General features: G+C 45.5%; 1 protein-coding gene across 4 annotated transcripts in view; it reads right to left on the bottom strand.

Moving 5' to 3' along the window:
• The window catches only part of RHBDL3 (rhomboid like 3), a 131,471-nt gene that overhangs the window by 23,645 nt on the left and 86,944 nt on the right, over positions 1-20,882 (bottom strand). For 3 of the 4 annotated variants that reach the window (XM_065563614.1, XM_065563615.1, XM_065563617.1), the window contains 3 exons: positions 14,843-15,067; positions 13,775-13,923; positions 6,528-6,640 (listed from right to left, as the gene is read on the bottom strand). In XM_065563614.1, the coding sequence (XP_065419686.1) occupies positions 6,528-6,640; positions 13,775-13,923; positions 14,843-15,067 (487 nt within the window). The remainder of the gene's footprint in view (positions 1-6,527; positions 6,641-13,774; positions 13,924-14,842; positions 15,068-20,882) is intronic. The other variant, XM_065563616.1, reaches the window with a different exon arrangement.

Raw genomic sequence — 20,882 nt, 5'->3', positions numbered from 1 at the left:
GTTCTGGCAGCGCGCAGCCTGTACTGCACATTAACCTTGTTTACTCTCGCTGTTATCATCAATGTCATTTTGAAAGGAAAATTAGAGCCAGCACGGTTTGATTTTCCCATTAAGACAAAATAGCTGAAAAGCTACAGAGTTCCTTGCTTCATAAGTAAAACGAGATACTAAGTGCCAGCTGAGCCAAGCGTGACTGCAGCACTTCTAAAGCGGACAGAGAGCCAAGGCCTGAGGGGGTGGTCGTGCCAGGGCTGGGACAGCGCGCTTCACCAGCATCCCCTCGCTAATCCTCCACGCCGCTGTGAGGGAGATAAGCATCCCTCCCCTTGCGCCGAGACGGAAACGAAGGCAAAGAGAACTCAGGCCAAACCCTAGCAGGTGCTGAGGGCCCTCAACACACCCTAGCCGAAACGCAGGAGGCGCTCAGCACCGCACAGAATCAGGACCAACGCAACTTGGGTTTGGCATAAAACACTCCTGTGCTCTGACAGACCATGACGCAACAGCTTCAGTGCTGCAGCTCACTCTGCCATGCTGCTCTCTCAAGCTTTCCTAGGTTGAGCTCATCTTCTATGCACTTGTTTTCTGAAACAGCGGCTTGGACACAAACACTTACATCCTCTCTCGGAACTCGCTCAAGCACTGACGGATCAAGGAAAAACACCAGTGGGATATCTGCATTCGGGGTCCAATTCCCCTGTGCCAAGGGCCAGCACAAAGCCTGCAAAGTGCGCCCTTAAGCGCCAGGTGCTGCACCCGGGGTGAGTTAAAATGACTAAAGTTCTTGCTTCAGATCACTATTAGATGCCAACAGTCCTGGCCTTATAGTTTACAGGACTCCAAACTGTTCTGAAGAGGGCAAATTGAGCCAGGCATTACCAGAAGGGACCTACAAGCAAGTCTTCTCGTTCCCTTTCTGGTGCCATTATAGAAGAAGGTAATAGAGCCAGCATGTCTAATGGAGTTTTGAAATCCAGATGCAATGTCTTTCTGAAGGTGCCCTAGCTCAAACAGAAGTTACGGGCTTGATGCAGGAACACTGAGTGAAATCCTCCAGCCTCAGATCATGTCATGCTAGTCATGCAAGAAGTCAAATTAAATGATAATGTTCCCTTCTGGCCTTAACATCTATGAATCTATGACTCTACGTGGCTGTACAGCTTATGTGGGATGCAAAACACTATGCCACAGCTTACTTTGCTTGGGTTCATGGCCGGCCCTGGATGCAAACAACGCAAGTGGATTTTACAACTCTGAAAGAAAAATAAAGCATCTAGAGCCAGATGGGTTGGGATACTAGTAGGCAACAGAATAGCCCATCTGCTTCCCATCTTAGCACACTCTCTGGTTAGATTTCCACTGCACTAGCAGAGACAGGGCTCAGCCAGAAAACAAGGACTCCAGGTCATCTTCTCCCTGTCAGGATGGCCAATAAAAGTTGTATGTAAGCTAGAAATTTCAGAGAGCAAATTATGCTGGGACAATAATAATGATGTATCCAAAAGAAGACATGGTTTCTTCTATTCATCTCAATTAGAGGCAGGCTGGGTCAGGTTACAAAGCTCCTTTCACTGTGAATTTTAGAAAGTAATTGAAGAGATGAAGAGAGACAAGGCAGACAAAGCCTAAGCCAGCATCACGAGGCAGGGATAATAGAGATTATTTCTGATTAGCAAGGAAGAGGGAAAAACCACACAACGGCAGAAAGCAGCAGAGTCCTAAGAAGGACAAAAAATTTCTAATGGACTTTTATGACTTTGCTAATTACTCTGCTAATACAGAGCTTGATTGTGGCTTAATCAAGCGTCAAGGCTCCATTGCACTAGTCAAACAACACAGACAGGGTAATATTTTAAAAAGTACCTAAGTGACATAGGAACCTAAATCTCATTTTCAAAAGACTTGGGCCCCTAAGTGTCTGGCAAAGCAGGTTCTGCCCAATTGGGGGAAACCACTGATGTTGTGTTACTATACACATCTTATCCCTGCAATGGTGGCACAGTGTGTGCATGGGAAGTTTGCTGGGACATGGCTGGTCATGAGCCAAACACAAAGCTGTGTCTGTCACGACCAAATCTCTCACAGGGCTTTCTACACAGTGCAGTAGTGTGCAGCAGTGGGGTGTGAATTCTAATGCGCACCAACATGTCTCGCACTAACTGCCCTGTTTAGACTCTGCTGGTGCACGCTTGAAATTCTCTAGTGCAGGTTAACATAGCCCTTTTTCAAATACCACTATGTTAATGAGCAGTAGAGAACTCTTAGTGTGAGCCAGCTGTGACCCAGGGACCTCTTCGTACTAAATGCCAGGGGGCACAGTGGGTGCATGAAATTTTACAGGGATGTGTGTATATATATATATCTATATTATATATAGATATATATACTGATTTGCCAAAGGGTGGCATGTGAGGTCTCTACCAAGAGCAAGTAGTCTGCAGGTCATCATAATCATCACAAAATGTATGGATGGATAATATTTAAGAAGTTATCTATCTGTACTAAAAATTATGTTCTTAAGGTCTTGGAGGTAAGGCAGGTCACCACGAGGTGACATGCCTCAGACAGGCTCCTTTCAGGCAGGAAGTAATGGACACTTATCTCCCTCTCTGGTCATATGTGTATTGTAGGCTTCACATTGTAGGCCTTTTTGCATACTGGGCCAGATGCTGATTAAGAGATTCCACCAGAAATGAGTACCCAGGAAACAACCACGAGTAGGGAATAAGGACAATGGACTGTTCTGATATATCTGGGGGTGCAAACAGACATCCGGGATCTTTCACCATGGGGGCAAGCTGACAAGCACGACTTGTCTCATGAATGGAAGATCACAGCCAAGCCTGGCTGTAAACACTGGAAGGACTTTGGGTGAGCATCCCTCTATAAGACAGGAAAGTATCTCGTTAAGTAAGTCTAGGTTCTAGAGTGTGTGTTATGATTTTATTTTATAGGTACCCATTTGTTTCAATACTTTTACTAGCTATCACTTGACTCTCTATTCTGCTAAATAAACGTTCCCTTGTTTTCACTATAAACATATCTCAGTGTTGCGTGTTAAGCCGAGCGGTGACCGCAGATGGAAGTAGTCGGCTGGGATGTACTGCTTCTTTGGGAGCAGCGAATCTGTGAATACTATGAGTGTCCAGTGGAACAGGGTCTGGATCCTCCAGGGAGATGCACAGGGGTTGGAGCGTGCCTATTGTTAACCTGCAGAGAGAGTGGGGCCTGGGTAGGCCTAGAGGAGAATGTGTGTGTTACCTGTGGCCAGGGGAGTTGTGGAGCTGACTCCCAACAGGCACAGACAAGGGTTCCTCATGCTAAGGACAGGTGGTAGCGAGGTGCCTCACAGCTCTGAGTACCCCTCGGAGGCGTCACAGCAGCAGGGTCTACGCAGGCCAGTTAGTGCGCAACACGTTGCTGTGCATTAGAATTCATACCCCGCTGATGCATATCACTGTTCCGTGTTGACAAGCCCGAGGAGACTGTTAACAGGAGTTTCCTCTGCAAGTAGTTAGTAAATATTTAACTATATTAAATGTAGCTGTCACCTGTCGAGTTAGGGTGTTAAATCTGGAGACTGGTTTCAGTCAAAGTGAGAAAGAAAGGGGTTTAGTCCTGCATTACCTGCAAATCTCAGCACATCCACAACACTGGAGCAGATGCCCCCTTAATTCTGGTAGCTCAAAGACACCCCTCTCCAGGGAAACGGAGCCAGGTTCCTGGGCTCTTATGGAGCCTGGCTGAGTGAGTTGTTCTCTGGCTGAGAAGCTAACGAGGAACCATTAATGAGAATAGTATTTACACAATTAAATCCCTGGGCGCTGTGCTGGAAATGTCCCTTTCAGTCTCACCAGCTCTGCACAGCAAAAGATTCTAATAGCAGAGCCAAGCAACCTGGAGAGAATTAGATTAGAAATAATGAGCTATCCCTCCTGATGAAAGTTAGTTACGGGCAGGGGATGGGCATGTTTGGGCTGCCCCATTTGTTTACAAGCTCTATTGTATCTCTATTTCTTCGATCTACAGCATTAACCTGTGCTCTCTCTCACTCGCCAAGCATAGTTCAAAGCACCAGGAACATGTTTTAAATCAAATGTGTCAAATAACCGGCTAAACCAATGTAACCGCAAAGGGATATCATGTGCTGGTTTTCTGCCTGTGATTCTTCACGTTAACAATGTCCAAGTTGTATTCACCTGGTGATAAGAAGGGATTACTTTCAGCACTGCCTTCCACAACGTACATAGCACCGTTAATGAAAGGAAAAGCATGTACATGAAGGGAAATCCGAGAATTCATTTAGCATAAATAAGGAGCATGGTAGCCGGGACAAACTAAAAGGCATGCCCAGGCCATAAGAAGAGTGTATGGGCCTGCAAATCCTGACTGCGGTTAAAATTTGTCGGTCCTCAAGCAAGAGCAGGCCAGAGCTACCAAGGATAAAGGCCAAGGCCACAGATTTTCTCCCTTCCAGTCCCGCTGCTAGAGGTGGCTCTGATGGCAAGTCAATTCCACCTATGACCTCACGAACAAAGGAAGAGATGGAGTCAGCCTGTGATTTGAAACAACAAACCCTAAATGGTGGCTTGCTTTGCTTGTGCTGCCTGGCATGGGCCTTTCTCAAAACAGTCCTAGTTTTGCACTTTGCATTTATAAGCAATTGGTTTTTTTAAGTCTGTATTTTTTGGGAAGCAGTTAGTCAAACGTAGACCCATCTGCCAAGCCCTGGGCTAAGATGTCAAGTTGTAAGCATATTTCGAAACAGTGTCCAACACAATTTTGTGCCTTGGATCTCAGTTATGCTATGAGAAGCCAGCAGGGTGTGGGAGCTGGTTACCACACAAGAGTACCCAGCCTGGCCAGACCATGTTTCAGTTTTGCAGAGTAAGTGGGGTAGACCCAGATTTCAGCTGGATTCCCACAAGCCACATTTCAGCCTCGGACTCTGCAAATCACAATGGCTCAATAGGCATGGAGTGAAGTTTCCAAAAGCACCTAAGTAACTTGGAGTTCATCCACACAGCCATGGGCGGCACATGAACCCCCCGTTCGGGGAGGCTAGTGTCCAGCCCTGCCCCTTCTACCCGAGGCTCCATCCCTACCCTACCCCTTCCTTTTCCCCTCCCCTGCTGGAGCCCTGAGCCCCCTGCGGTCGGAGGAGCCTCACCCCACCCAGCTCGTTGCCCGGCCAGAGTCCCAGCCCGCCCAAGCCACAGAGGACACAAAGACGTGATCAGTCTCTGCATTTTACTGCAATGCTGTCACGGCCACATGAGATACACACATGAGCTTTTTGGGTGCCCAAACTGAGAAGTCTTAAAGGGGTCTGACAATTCAGAGGGCAGGGGCTGGTACATAAACTCCCTAGTCACTCCTGAAAATCACACGTGTGTGTGTGTGTGTGTGTGTGTGTGTGTGTGTGTGTGTGTGTGTGTGTAAAATATGAATATATCTTGGCTTTTGACTTTGCTTCTCCTTCTGAACTCGTAAATTCCAGGCAGAGTTTAAGGCAGAACAAGAGAGCAATTCTGCCTCCTCCTATTAGAATGGCAAAGGTATTGGGACACTTGCTTAAACCCCAAGGGACTAACACCACAGTGATGCAAATGCAATGTCATAATGCCAAGATCATGCCAGTGTTCAGTGATGCCACGAAGGCCCTAAGTTGGACAAGCCCTGGACATGGACCTTGCCAGTACTTGAGCAGTGGTACATCCCTGGAGAAGAGCTCACCAGGCTGTGCAAGCACTGCATGAGAGCTCTACAGGAAGTGCTGGTGGCTTTTGGGCACAGCTGCTGTCTTTCAGCAGATAAAGCACATTTGAACCAAGGCGGCCACGTGTCTATGCTCCAATCAGCACCTTCACAAGCCTCTGAGGTGTTGCTTAACAGAGGTTGGTGCAAACCACATATTTGGTTTCCAGGCGTGGTTCACGCCCGCTGAGTCTCAGATGGAGCTCTGAGGTTCACTGAAGGCACCTGTGCTGCATAGTTTGCAGAATTTGGCTCAATGTTTAAAAAAAATTTTTTTTTAAACAAATGGAAAATTTTGCAATTCGGAATGGGGGCTACGTTCTTTGAAGTACCTGCCTGGCTTTCCCTGCCAAGTAGAAATGCATGCACCTCAAAGGAAAATGAAGAGCTAAAAAAATCAAGGCTTCCTTGCTGCTGAAAGAACTGACATGGCAGAGACATGGGGGTACTTTAGTAATTGCTGCCCACATCAGCACCATTGTGCAAGGTCATTCCCAAAATATTGCATCCTGCAGATGCTATGTGCAAGACGGACTGTATGACACCAATGGAGCCATGTTTCGAGTGTTATAACCTTAGTGCTAGAATTACAATGGCAAGGCTAAATGGGCAGCATCATCCCAAGCACGGTCTTTGGCACAGAAAGCAAAGAACTCCTGCCCAAGAATGCGGGCACCTTTCCTCCCATACCATAAACACCCGAACCCTTGAGAAAATTAAACTGTGATACTTCCAGCGCACATTCATCTGGAGTCAGACAAACCACTTACCTGCTACAACTCCAGCAATGTAGACGAAGCCAATCCTTGCTGCTCCATGTACCATTTCGAGGGGAACCCCAACCAGAAGCTGAAGAACAACATTGAGTCCAAGGTGTTCTATCCTGGGGCAAAGAAAAATACCATTAGTTGTGTTCTTCCTGACTGTGTTTTCCCCTTGTTTCCCACAATGTAATTATGTCTTGGAAGAGGAGGCCAAGTGAGCCACAATCTAGATTCTAATCACAGATTTCTTTGGCTCAGTCTATGTAACTTTCATGCATTTTTTTTAAGTCACTGACCTACAGCTGTTTTACCATCAATATTCATATCACATGCTCCGATACCTGCATTTGGAGAGACAGGCTGCTATCCCTGGGCATGGGTTTTGTCATGAATCCATGACTGCAAACTCCACCACAGTAAAATCTAAGACATGTGTACGTGGCAAGGGGATAAAAACCAGGTCCTTTGTTTAAAAGCTAAACAAAGCCAAAGCCTAAGGAAGGTTCACCACTAGCTGTAGTCACATTGGGGGTTCTAGCCTTGCAGGCTGCAGCCACTAGAAGACAATGTTGGTGCATAAAATTGAACAGAACTGACATCATCCAATAGAGAGCAGTTGTGATGGATACAGTTCACACTCCCCAGTCATTTATTATAGGGTACCATGGTGGATTCCGTCAGTGAATTTTGTGGGTGGATATTATGTTAGATTTTTATTGTTCCAGAAGAACATTACAAATAATCCCCAGATTAAGTGGGCTAATTCTAGATAGAGAGTGCACTCCCTGATTTTTCTGTCAAACCATTTCATAAGAATTCTGTCTTCTCCCAAGATTACACCAAATTCTCTTCATCTTCCATGTTATAAGGGTCACTCTCTTTACAAGAAGACACTTCACCCTCTCAATAGCATTGGTAATGGATCGCTATAAGAAGTTGTCTGCTGATTCAGACCAGCGGTCTTAGGAATGCTCCACACATTACTCGGATTCAAGCCTGTTACTACGTGAACCTGAATAACAAGGCCTGGCCTGGCCTAAAGGAATATATAGCACGGGGAAAATGTGTGAACCAATGCATATAGCAGGAATGTAGAGCCATGAACTATTCACTATGCATTGATCCACTAAATACACTGGGTGATGAAGACGGTTAAGTGAAGATTATGTTTGATTCAGGGGCTAGGAATGCAACTGAGAGAAGATTTCTGGTTTCCTTCTATTGTCCAGTTCTGCAAAATCAAATCCATTTGTGAGTATTCTCCCTTTTGATACCAAATTGTACTCTGAAAAGATCAAAACTTTGGTGGCACAGATATTACTGATAAAAAGACAGTGAGTAAAATATCCTGCCTGAAAACATTTTTATCGTACCAAGCAGATGCTATGAAATGATTTCACCTTTAAGTGAAACCCTGTTCAGCGTAGTCCTCATAATTGCCAAAGCATAATTGAAGCTACTGATGCATGTATAAAATTAGAAATAGCTTCTGCATGGAAATAAATAGCAATACTAGAGAAAAGCATGGTTACTGGAATCAGGGGACCCACAACCAAGCTGTTTAGAGCACGTTACATCACTTATTGCTTTTACTGCTAATCCTCTTTTGCAGCCCTTCGGTCCTTTCAAAGACCGCAAAGTTCTTTACAAATAGCAATCGGGCCTCACAATACTCTTATTACACCCTTTCCCCACGCATGGGTACAATGGAGTACAGAGGAGTTAAGTCAAACAGCAAGACAGTGGCAGAGACAGACAAGAGTCCAAGAATCTTGACTCTCAATCTTCTGCTCTAACCACTTGACTGTATGCCCTCCGGCTCTGCACATCAATTTGACATGTGAGTTTCAAGGCAATTCTAGGTTATGTGCAGTTGTCCCATGACAGTTCCTTTTTCGCCTTGCTGATACACAATGCTGCTTCAGGATTCCTGCTAGCAAGCCCCACCCCCCATGTCCTAACATTTGCTGGGCCTGTCCCTATCTGCTTGTAGCAGCCAGGAGCAGAAAGAAGGTAGAGATTTCACGTTTGGCTGACATAGGTTGGCTTCACGTGGGGGATCTATCAAGTGCTAGGAGGGATTGTGAAAAGCACTCAGGGTTGACCTAGCTCTGCTCCTACTAGAATCAATGGTAAAACTCTGATTGGCTGCAGCAGAAACAGAGATAGACCCATGCTGAGTGCTTGTGCAACTCCCACCTGCAGTGCAGAACACAATGTCAAGGCTGCCTGCGGAACTCCAGCCTGTCGTTCACAATCCCTACTGTGCACGTTAACAAGTGCCATCCTGCGTGGGAGCCAGGCGGAAAGCGTGAATCCCATGCAGATGCATCTGTGAAAAAAAAAGACACCGATGCTGTAGATTTCTGCTGTGTTTGGTCATGAGTTTAGAACAGCAAAGATCTTACATCTAATCAACAGCACTTGGCACACAGATGTCCTTTTCTATTTTTTAAAGCATCATGCAAATATTTACACATCCCCTTTGCTACTAAAGGATTCCCAAGTGCTTTAACAATGGTACTACGCATCCCTTATGCCATCCTAGATAGCTCCTGGTCACCCGTGGTGTTCTCACCACCCAAATGTCCAATCAGTTATCTGTCCCCAGTGCCTTAGTCATCACTTATCTTGGGGTAGGTATATTTAGTTCCTTTGGGCTTTCCTCATGTTAGCATTGTGATTTGCCTAATGTAAATATGAGGGAAATCTTCCTGTTGTGGAGGCTGTAGAATATTCTCCCTGGGTAGGTGGTGGAAGCTTCATCCTTTGGGACATTTTAAAATTAGGCTGGACAAAATACTAAACATTGTTCTGGAAGGCACAATCCTGTCCTTAAAGGAAGATAGAAACAAACCTATTAAGACATCAGCCTCTCTAATTTCCTCTAATAATCCACCCTTCCCCACATTTGTTCTACAGTTTATCATTATTAGACATTAGAATCATAGAATATCAGGGTTGGAGGGACCTCAGGAGATCATCTAGTCCAACCCCCTGCTCAAAGCAGGGCCAATCCCCAGGCAGATTTTTGCCTCAGATCCCTAAATGGCCCCCTCAAGGATTGAACTCACAACCCCCTGGGTTTAGCAGGCCAATGCTCAAACCACTGAGTTATCCCTCCCCCCTGTAACCTATTGCTGTAACCTAACTGAATGTGCTTATTCTGCTTGCTCTGAACATTGGAGCCACTAGGCATAGTCACTTTCTTGTGTTCATTCTGCTCATGCAGGTACAGGGGACTCAAGCACTTAATTGGGAATGCCTAGTGAAAGTCAAATAGAGACCACAGGAATGATTCAGAGCATCTCACTGCCCTTGTATAGAAGGAAAACAAGAGGCTGACACTTAGTAAGCATCCTGGGGAGTGTCCAACATTTTCAAACCAAGCAACTGTCCTTATTTTAGCAAGGCAGCTTTTGCAGGCAAAGCTCATTCTTGTTAGGGACTCTAAAAGCTATTTCAGTGGATCTGACACATGTGCCTGTTCTTAAAAGCGTTACCAGGAGTGAGCCTATTCAGCCCACTTTCCCATCAAGCTAAGAGCATCAGAGGTTCCATAGTCAATAAGCACCCATAAAACATAATTAGCTTTCTCCAGCTCTGAATGGGTCATTCTTGAAATGACAATGTAACTGATTTATTAGGACGTTAGCCTTCTCTGGGACCAAACAAATGGGACTGAGAATCAATGCAAGTCATTAGTTACGGCCGTGTTATAAATGGGTAGGCCCCCCAATAATCAACAGCTGCTTTGCATGAAAGCAGAAGGGCAAAATTTACAGCTTCGGCTTGGCTTTCAGGCCTCTTTAAAAAGCTCTTTCCATGAGGACGGAGACACAAACAGTGCATTTTTGGAATCTTTCTAGAAGCGCTGCCAGCTGGCCTTAGCAACTGCCTTCTTCTCCAACACCTTCTGACTGTCACTTTCACTTTAAAAAAAAAAAGCAGATGAGTGCAGTAAATTAAGGAATGCAAATTACCATGTTAACGTCTCAGCAGGAGGTATAACAGCAATAGACTCCACACCACTGGATTAGCCTGCCCTTTGAAAATGAGATGGGAATAATGGGCTCACAGTAAAAAGATTATTACCTTTTCGGGATTTATCTATTCTCCTGCTACGAAAGGGACTCAATACAGATAAGTCAGCAATAAATGATCATTTAACCATCTCACTATTGATGCTGCTTCCTCGTAAAAACTGCTACAGGGTTTATTATTCAAGAAGGACTGTGTGTGGTTTTGATGGTTATGTATCTACATGATTTAGAATTCTTTGCAAAAGTAATGAGGCTCTCTGGGATAAATCTCAAATATTTACAAAGGTTAGACGTTAGATACTGTCTTCATTATCGCCTCCCTCCGAAACCAGCCAGGGCTGTGAAGTAAACTTGGTAAATAAAGAGCTTGGCAAACTTTTCAAGCAAAGCGTGTGACTAACACCAGAGTGCTGCTTGCTAAGGCAAAGTGGTGACATTTCATGGATTAGAAAGCCATGTTACAAACAATAAAGAAAGAAGTTTAAACGCTAATAATCTTACTTTTCATTCAAATGGACCCCAAAGCAGTTTGCTATTTTATCTGATTGTACAAGCTATATAATATACATACACTCGTGTGTATGTATATACAAGGTATACAAGTACGTATTATGGAGAGTTAGACCTACACATTTTTTACCTCAAGGTAATTCATGCACATGAGCGATTCTCAGGTAAAAACACAGTGAAAACAAGGCTCTTGAGGTTTACTGTGAGAAAAACTTGCCAAGGTCAGCACTATACGTACCCCTGCCTGCCTGAGACTGACCAAAGTGAGTTTACCTCACACTAAAGCGACAGTGCCTAGTCTTCACTGTGGCCAAGTCTATGCTTAAAATGTAGGTTGACCTAATTACATTGCTCAGGAGTGTAAAAAATCCACAGCCTGGAGCTACATAAATAAAGCGACTAACCCGCACTGTAGATGCCACTAGGTTGATAGAAGACTTCTTCAACCTAGCTACTGCCTCTCAGAGGGGCAGATTAACTACAGCAGTAGAAAAACCCCTTCTGTCACTGTAGGAAATGTCTACACAATGGCGCTACAGGAGCACGACTGAAGCACCATAGCTGTGCTGCTGTAGTACCAGTAGTGTAGACATTGCTTCAGTTTTTACCTCAGGATAGCTCATGGGCATTAATTATACTGAGGTAAAAAACACAGCTTTTTGACAGTGAAGACAAGCCCTTGATTGCTGCTCAATAGTTAAGGTTGAGAGTAACTTTGTTCTAAGGCCAATTTTCCCCTCATTCTCACTTGAGTTCCTCAGAAGATGGACCTTTCCACTTCACATTTTGCATGTGTGGTCTGTGTCCTGTCCAGCAGAAGTGTCTCCTCCTCTGCCCCCCCCCCCCCCACCATCTGCCCTCACCACCCTCAAGCTGGAGATGTGTTTGGACAAGGCCGTTTTTGGAGGGCCATGGCATGCAGGAGACACAGGTGTTTGGAAAAAGAAGAACAGGAGTACTTGTGGCACCTTAGAGACTAACAAATTTATTAGAGCATAAGCTTTCGTGGACTACAGCCCACTTCTTCGGATGCATATAGAATGGAACATATAATGAGGAGATATATATACACACATACAGAGAGCATAAACAGGTGGGAGTTGTCTTACCAACTCTGAGAGGCCAATTAATTAAGAGAAAAAAAACTTTTGAAGTGATAATCAAGCTAGCCGAGTACAGACAGTGTGATAAGAAGTGTGAGAGTACTTACAAGGGGAGATAGAGTCAATGTTTGTAATGGCTCAGCCATTCCCAGTCCTTATTCAATCCTGAGTTGATTGTGTCTAGTTTGCATATCAATTCTAGCTCTGCAGTCTCTCTTTGGAGTCTGTTTTTGAAGTTTTTCTGTTGTAATATAGCCACCCACAGGTCTGTTTCTTTTTTTGCCCTGTCTTTCAAACAAAACTGGCTCCTCCTAGGAAATTTACCTGATGTTTACTTGAAAGATCTGGGTGAGAGCTTATGCACAAGACCAATTGTGAGCTGAGTAGAGGCATGTTTAGGGAGCTATTCACTAGCAAATTAGGAACATCAGATGGGTCTTTTCAACATTTTAATGGGCCCCACTGACAATGGAAATCTAATCTTTCCCTTAAGTGGGAGAGGGGGAGAAAGGAAGAGTCTCTAGCCATTTCCTGGTAAGGTTCAAATTATAAACTATTGCAGAGAAGTTTGTCACAGTGATTTTTCCAGTGGAAAATGTAGGGGAAAACCACAACTTATCTATCCAGCCATTTGCAAAGATAGAGATCACTGGCGCACGCACATACACACAAAAGCAGCATGGACATTTCAGCCGTTTACAGGCTCTTCTGTGGTGCTCATTCATCACTATGGCATCTGAGCACTTCAAAAATACCAATTAAGCAAGCCTCATAAAACCCCTGTGGGGTAGAGAGGTCCAGGGAATGGGACACTGGCAGGGAATAGGGATTCTGTTCCCAGCTGGGCTTGCAGACTTCTTGTGTAACTTTGGGCAAGTCCCTTCATTCTGTGCCTCAGTTTCCCCTCTGATTGTCTGTCTTGTTGCCTCTTCAGGGCAAGAATGGTCTCATTCTGTGTGTTTGTTCAGCGCCTAGCAAAATGAGACTCCGATCTTGATTTGGGGCCTCTAGGTGCCACCAAATACAATAAGATAACAAAATATTATTAAGTAATTATATATTATAGGCACAGAGGGATTAAGCAACTCACACAGGCTGTCTGTGGCAGAGTCAGGACTAGAACGCAGACCTCTTCAATCCCAGTCCATTTCTTTACCCATAAGACCAGATTTCATCTCACAGCCAAATGTGGCAAATTTGGTATAAAATTCAGCTACATTTTTGCAGTTTTTTTCTCCATTATCCACCGAGTTGTACTTGGGGGAAATTGGGCAAATGGACAGTTGGGGAAGCGCAAAGCTACATAGCCCCAAATATGTATTTCGGGGTCACTGGCTCAGTAGTGAGAGACTAGCACCACCTATCGAATCACTAGTACCATTTCCTCCAGTACAAGGACTTTGAAGGTATCCCATCTGAACAACAGCCCAATATTTTACCATGTCCCTCAACGGCATGCGATTTGTTCTACTTCACAGCATGGCCGTTTGCAACTGAAAAATCTTTTATAAAATCCAATTCTGAACTGTTTCAAGTCAATCTCTCTCTCTCTGGAAACTCAGCTGTGGGGAACCTCTGAAATTTGTGAAGTACTCACCCGGCATGCATGAATATGTAGGTTAGGTACCTCCAAGCCTGAGCACGGAGCTGAGGATGATACACTAATGAGTTCTTCAGGTATAAAGGATGGGTGACTTGCAGCACAAATCTGTCTAATACCACTCCGTTGTAAAGAAAAAAGGCAACCTAGAAAAGCAGGGAGAGTCTTAGGTTAATGAACACCATCCCTCCACTGAAATAAACTACAATCCAACATCCAAATTGCGCAATAGGTTCCCCCAGCTATTACAACATGCTTAGACAGCACTAAAGCGTACTAGCCATTTACAAACATACATGATTACAAGGTTCCTGCTCTGAGGAACTAACAAATTACAATTAAGATACATTTAAAAAAACTCTCAAAAACAAAATTATTTTAAATCTACATACAACCTTTCACTGCAAAGGACCCAAAAGCACCTGACAAACTGCAGCTGGACAGCACCACTGAAATGCAGTCACCACGAGCAGGGAAGTGAGGAAACCTGAGGGGTAGGGACATGTTTTATTGAAGAATGATAAGGCAAGCACCTATCCCTTATGAAAGGTACCAGAGTCTTTAACATCCATGCAGAACCTTGCTTTGTATGGTCTTCTAAAGATCCCCGGATGGAGTAAACTCCTTAGAAACCAAATGTATCTAGCTCAAAGGCTAAAGGGGATTTGGACCAAAGGGACAAGAGGTTTTAGGTTTTCCAACCAGATGACTAGACCACTGGCTCCACCCTTTGCCTAGTGGCCCATTGACAACTAACTTAAGCAGAACTTGGAAGCCGTACTGAGGTACCACACCAGAAGCTCATGCAGTGGGAAGCAGCAGATGAATGACCTAGACTTCTGCAAATCTCCAATTTAAATGTGCAAGTGAATGTGTTGATTTCACCCTACGGCCTATTCACGCAGATCACCAAATGAGCACCAAGTGTGGCCCCAGGGGCAATACGGGTTCAAGAGAAGCAGGCGTGTTAGCAGGGCCATGGTCTGTACGTGTGAGGTAAAAGTCTCCCCACACTTGCTCGTGCTCTGGGAGGGGTTTCCAGGAGCGGCGCAGTAAGATACCTGCCTCTACAATGGTGATGGCAATCATGAACCAGGGTGGAGGACAGCAGGTGTAACTGTCGTAGTACCACTTCCGGTCTATCTCGCGTGGCAGGGTCTCATACGCAACGTGTCGAATTAGCCTCTGGGACAGGCTTAGTCCTGACTCCTCCAGCAGTGCCTTGCTGCACAGCCTCCTGTTCCCCTGCAGAATGGCTTGGCGGAAGCTATTGGACCTTTTGTTGCTCATCTAAAAAGAGAAAAGGGAAAAAACATGAGCCCAAACCATGGGCCAGTGCGACTTCTCAGGTGGGAGTACTACCAAGCTGGGACCATGCAAGCCTAGGCCCAGTGTGACTGTCCGTGGGGAGTGTTACCAGGCTGGAGCAGCGGGATCCTGAAGATCAGTCTGTGACTATCATGAGGCAGTGAGTTCCGCCTGACCGGGGCAATATGAACTCCCTTTGACTGTCAGAAAGTCCAGTATCCCTTCCCACTCCCGATGGCCTGCTCCCTTATCTATCTCTTGACTCACTTCCCTTTGGAATTAGCTGTCAATTAACATACATTGAGCATCCTCCATTTCTACCTTCAGAAATCTCATGAAAACCCACCTGATCATGAAGCATTCGCACTGTGGTTCAACCTGTGATCCACACACTCACACCTTTCCAGCTCTTCAGGACATGCATTTTCTCTGTTGTAAATGACATGTACATTTACGGCACCACATCACTAACAACTGTGTTCCTAATTTGCAGCAGTTGGTGCTAGTGCAGGTTTTACACAGAGTTTCAAAGGGAAAATGCTAAACTTGTATTGTGTACCAAAATGATCACATTAGCTACAGTAGACAACAGATTTAACTAATATTTAGAGAATCCCAGCTATTATAAGCTTGCAATGTTTGTTTGTTTTTAATTGTTACTATAACAAATAGAGAGGCAGATTTTCAGACAGTTTGGGCTTACAACTGCATGACTAATTTGCATATGCAATTACCATGATTGAATATGTACAGCATTAACTTATTATCTTTTTGAGCACACAATTTCCCAATTTGCATGCACAATAAAAGCACTTGCACTCACAAATTAGGCATATGGAATTTTGTGTCTAACTGGTCTTAAAAATCAGGCCCTAAATACCTGGCAAAGGGATAATTGGCCTGTATGTCAAACAAACCTGTTGCACAGAAGCATCACATAGCTGCTATATAATATGCCTAGTTTTCTCTCTGGATGAACCCTTGGTTCTGTGGGATTAGAAAGTGAAAACATTTGTGGATGAGCAAGCTCGTGGGGGAGTGGATTTTGCATTAATCAGGCTTTTACACTGACAAATATACAAACTTTTATTAAAGCTAATGTTTAAAATCAAGTTTACACAGGTTAAGAAGGAAGGTACTGTACATCTGGGGTCAGGCTTGAGTTATGAGAGATTACAAGTATCAGTTACAAGGTTCACAAGAGACATACATAGTACATAACCAGCATAAACCCAGATTGGAGTGCGGGAGTTTTTAAAGCGTCAGTGAATAAGTGATCTCGGGTATGCCACCCACAGAATGTATTTAGAGTCTAAGTCAGTATTGGTGTAGCGAATAGGGACATGGGTGGCGTGAGTCCCTTGGTTTGTCAGGGAAGGAAGTGGGTTATTTCCCTGACCGGTGTTCTCGTTTACTCATCCTAGTACTGACGGTGTCCCGTGATGTGCTCCGTGTAGATGTCTCTGGACCAGGGCCGGCTCCAGCTCTTTTGCTGCCTCAAGCGGCAAAGCGGGGAGGGGGGGGGGGGGGGAGATAAAGCCGCAATCGGCGTGATCGGCGTCACTTCGGTGGCAGCTGTACCGCGCCGCTTCATTCTTCGGCGGCAATTCGGCAGCGGGTCCTTCGCTCCGAGAGGCACTGAGGGACCCGCCGCCGAAGACCCGGACGTGCCGCCCCTTTCCATTGGCCGCCCCAAGCACCTGCTTCCTTCGCTGGTGCCTGGAGCCGGTCCAGCTCTGGACCACCTGATGGTGTTGGACACCATGAGCTGTCTCATGAGCCGGCTCCATATGCAGTGAGGTGAATTTGATGGACTCCTTCCAGTTCTGAGTGAACAGGTGTCACATCTCAAAAACTACCAGCAGACAGGCTGAGGACAAAACGGGCCGGTGAGACTGAATTACCTTCACAGCCCTAACTGGGTCCCCTCTCAGGCAGGTTCGTGGCATGTCAGTAGGGCATTGTGTTGGGGAAGCATGCACTTCCACTGCCCACTCTGAGGCCTGTTCTGTGGCCACAGTGGAGGACTGTCAAGCTAGCACCACTCACCAGCAATCAAAATGCATTTACAAAAACTGGAACGAAAAAGAAAAATCACACAAATGCTAGTCTAACACTCAGCACAGACAACGCACGTATGGCTGTCAGCATCCAGGCTATGGTACTACAGCTGGAAAAAAGGCTCTTTTAAGGGAGACACCTGGATCTTATTCTGCATTGTAACTTTAATTCTTGTGTGATAAGCTGCTGACAATAAACTGGGTGTGCTCCCTGCCTTCAAAGCTGAACCTTGTGCTTTCAGGCACATGTAGGCTGTTGGGTAATTGTTCCAAGCTGCTTCAAACACGCTGATCATTGCAGTGAGCAATATGGATTTAATTGCTGTGATGCAGAGCACTGGGCCATTCTGGGTGACCATCTAGTAGCCTGGCATGGTTTTTTGAGCCTTGCGCACACTCCCTGAGATCCAGCATCACAGTCGCTGCACTTTCATTACCATGCTTGTACAACTGGGGTGGGGATGGGGGGAGCTCCTTTCTCTCCTCAACCTCTCTCTCCTTTTCTTACTATCCCTCCATTTCCGCCTCACTCTCACTGGGGAGTCAAAGTAGGAAATGGAGAAAAATTCCACCTCCTCCCCTCCAAAAACTTTTATTTTCATTTTCAAAAATCCAGATAAAATTTTTCAATTCAAAATGAAAGTTTTCTTGACAAAATTTTTCAGTGACAAATTTTGAAGTGAATTATTTTTGGTGACGTTTCGGTTTAGCTCAGACAGCTGCTCTTCACTGAATAAAAGATTTCTGGGGGGAAATGTCAACCGGTTCTCATGCCTCGTGCCACAGAACACCAACGGCTACAAGCAGTGGTGTGGGCTGACCAAAGACTTTGCTGCTTCTTCTCTCCACCCTTTTTATTAGTGTTTCCAACTAAGGCAGGTGCAAGTTTTACAATCTCAGGCAGGTCAATGGGTTCATCAAAGGGCCATGGCCACCACACTGAGCAAATACACACACTGCCAACAACCTTATTCAACATCTCTGGCGTTCAGTAGAAGATGCACAGTGCAGCAAAAGGATGTGGGTGATGTAATAGGACAGCCAACAGCTTGGGCAAGATTCTGTGCTGCACCTGTAAGGGGAGGGCAAAGATAGCCCAAAGAGAGGGAGGGCTAAGCTGGCTTCAAACCTCATGTATGGCCTCCCGTGTAATGACCACTCTAGGGTCCTATTTGCCCAGAATCTCTGTAGGGTTGGGTGCGTGGTTCTGCCTACGATTCACCCCGCCTGTCCCACACCTGGAACTGGAATACCACCTAAATCAGAGCTTGCCAAGGGTCCTCAGAAGGCATCCTTACAGCGGTGCTCCTGTGGTGCAGAAATCCTCCTCCCAGCTGGATCCCCGGCTTTTCAAACCCCTTTAGGCCACTCCAGCCCTTTTACTTGGCATAAGGGGGCTGAAGCAGTGGTCAGGAATCTCACCCAGTATTTCTGACCCAGCAAATAAGTCTTTACTTAATGTTCATGAAGCGTATTTAGCTATGGATTACTGTGGCAGAGATGTGCTGACATCCCCGTTTCCTGGGTAAAGCACATTTAAAATTCTGAGGACTCTACTGTCTGGAGAAGCAGGCATCTATTTTGTGTCCAGAGCGACACAGACTGTCAGTGTGCGCCCTCTCACGGAGACTTTACTTCTGTTCTCTCTTGCTTCCCTCTTTTTGCAATCAAAACCAAATAGTAATTCAGGCTGAAAGTGTGTGTTGGGCCCATTGAGTATGGAGAAACTTAGCAATCCCCAAATGCTGCTGCTAACACATCACTACTGAGCAGAGAGAGGTAACAACTTATTTTCCTGGGTACTGCAATATGCGCCACTACCACTGCGTTACATCAACCTACAACAACAGAAAACCATCGTTTCCATATTCAACAAAAGAAAGTGATAATTAGAGTTTAGAACTGAGCGGTGTCGCCAGCCCTTGGCAAATGATCACATTCTCTCTTGACAATACATATCATCATTGTAGAGATTAGCGGCGGGGGGAGTCAGTTTGGAAACATGAGGGGCCCCAGCATTGGTTTTGCCATGGATGGTTTGTTTGCAATTGTCATTCAGCTCTGGAATATGGACTCATTTCATCGTTACTTTACTGGCATATCATTCCCAAGTGTGACAAGGATACAGTTGCATTCAACACAGAAATGTGAATTCAGAAGTCCTGCTGTGCACTAGTATTAATCCAATTAATCATATAGCACTGTCCAACCAAAGATTTCAAAGCACAACGGGAAGGGTGGTATAAAGCTCTCAGCATTGGCCTAACTCTGTTCCTACTGAAATCTCTGGTAAAACTCCTTGATTCCCAGGATCAGAGTTGGACAATGCAGAGAGCTTTTGCAAATCCCACCCTGCATGAACCGAGTCCCACAATCTCCCTGGGAACTGGATCTCCAGTTTTCACACAGGAGATTGGAGGCAATACAGCAAAGTCAGTGGTAGAACCAGAATTAGAACCCAGGAGTCCTGAATCCCAGTGTCCTCCTCTGATTACTAGACTGCACTGCCTTTGAAGGCTACCATTGAGTAGAGAGTTCAGCATTTTTTTCAGGAGACGAAGGTAAACACAAGCTCCACACACAAGCAGAAATGGAAGGTCTTAGCGAAGCTACTTGCTCAGAGGAACTAAAGATGAGACCCCTTTGTTCCCACCACTACCTGTGTTCACGTAGCTCTACGAGGTGTTCCCATATTCAATCCTTCTGATCACATCTGGATGGTAAAACGCCAAAAAAAAATTTAATTGGTAATCGCTGGAAAGCAGCAAATGTTGGCATCATGAGACAGAGTGAAAACCCTCAGGGAGTGTCCTGACATCTCTCCAGAGAGTACCTGAGTCCATTGGCACCGACTCTGTGGGTGCTGCGGGGCTCAAGTACCCACAGAAAAAAAAATAGGGGGTGCTCAGCACCCACCAGCCACAGTGGTTCTGCGGCCCCTGGGGCTGGCCACGGATCAGCTGTTTGGCGGGTCCCAGGACTGGCCGTGGATCAGCCAGAGACTGGTGGGAGGTGCTCAAGGGAGGGAGGGAGGCAGGCGGGGGGTGGAGGCTCGGGGGATGGGGCAGAGCAGGGCGGGAAGAGGCAGAGCGAGGGCGGGGCCTCGTAGCAGAGTGGGGGTGGAGCACCCACCAGGAAAAAGTCAGCACCTGTGCCTTAGTCTTTCAATGTTCTCCCTCACAACCCGGCAATAAAAAGCCCAAATGCAGGAACAGCAAAAAGGAGGATTAGTTGCACTGAACTCTGTTACCATCCTGCACAGTAATGAGCAAATACCCCCCCCCCCGCTGTTCTTCCCTCCCAGCCATAGACAGGGATGTACTAACCAATTCAGCTACAGGTGCAAATAGCAAATACAGCCCCCCTCTACCCAGCTAGGAAAGGTTAGAGACAGTGGGCTCTCAGACATTTACGGTGTTATTTGGCAGTTATATTTCCATTCCACACCGTATTCTAACTCGCTTTTGAAGTATCTATTTGGACCTGGCCTGAGGAATGGGGTGTTCTTTAATCTGGGTTCAATTAGCTTTAAATGGGTTATGTATAAGAAAAACATTTTAAATCTAATCTTCCTGGGGACTTTTTTTTCAAAGATACATTAAAGAAATGTGGCGTTTTAGAAAACACACTGCACCGGCAAAATTGTATTAAACGAGTAACGATCGTTTCCCCATTACATAGGTTTCTTTAGAACACCTGTAAAGGAACTGGTCTCTCTAGTATATTCACTCTGCTGC

This window comes from Chrysemys picta, chromosome 12 (genome assembly GCF_011386835.1).
Source record: "Chrysemys picta bellii isolate R12L10 chromosome 12, ASM1138683v2, whole genome shotgun sequence".
In the NCBI taxonomy this organism is placed as follows: domain Eukaryota; kingdom Metazoa; phylum Chordata; order Testudines; family Emydidae; genus Chrysemys; species Chrysemys picta.
This window is presented reverse-complemented; position numbering and strand designations above follow the sequence as displayed.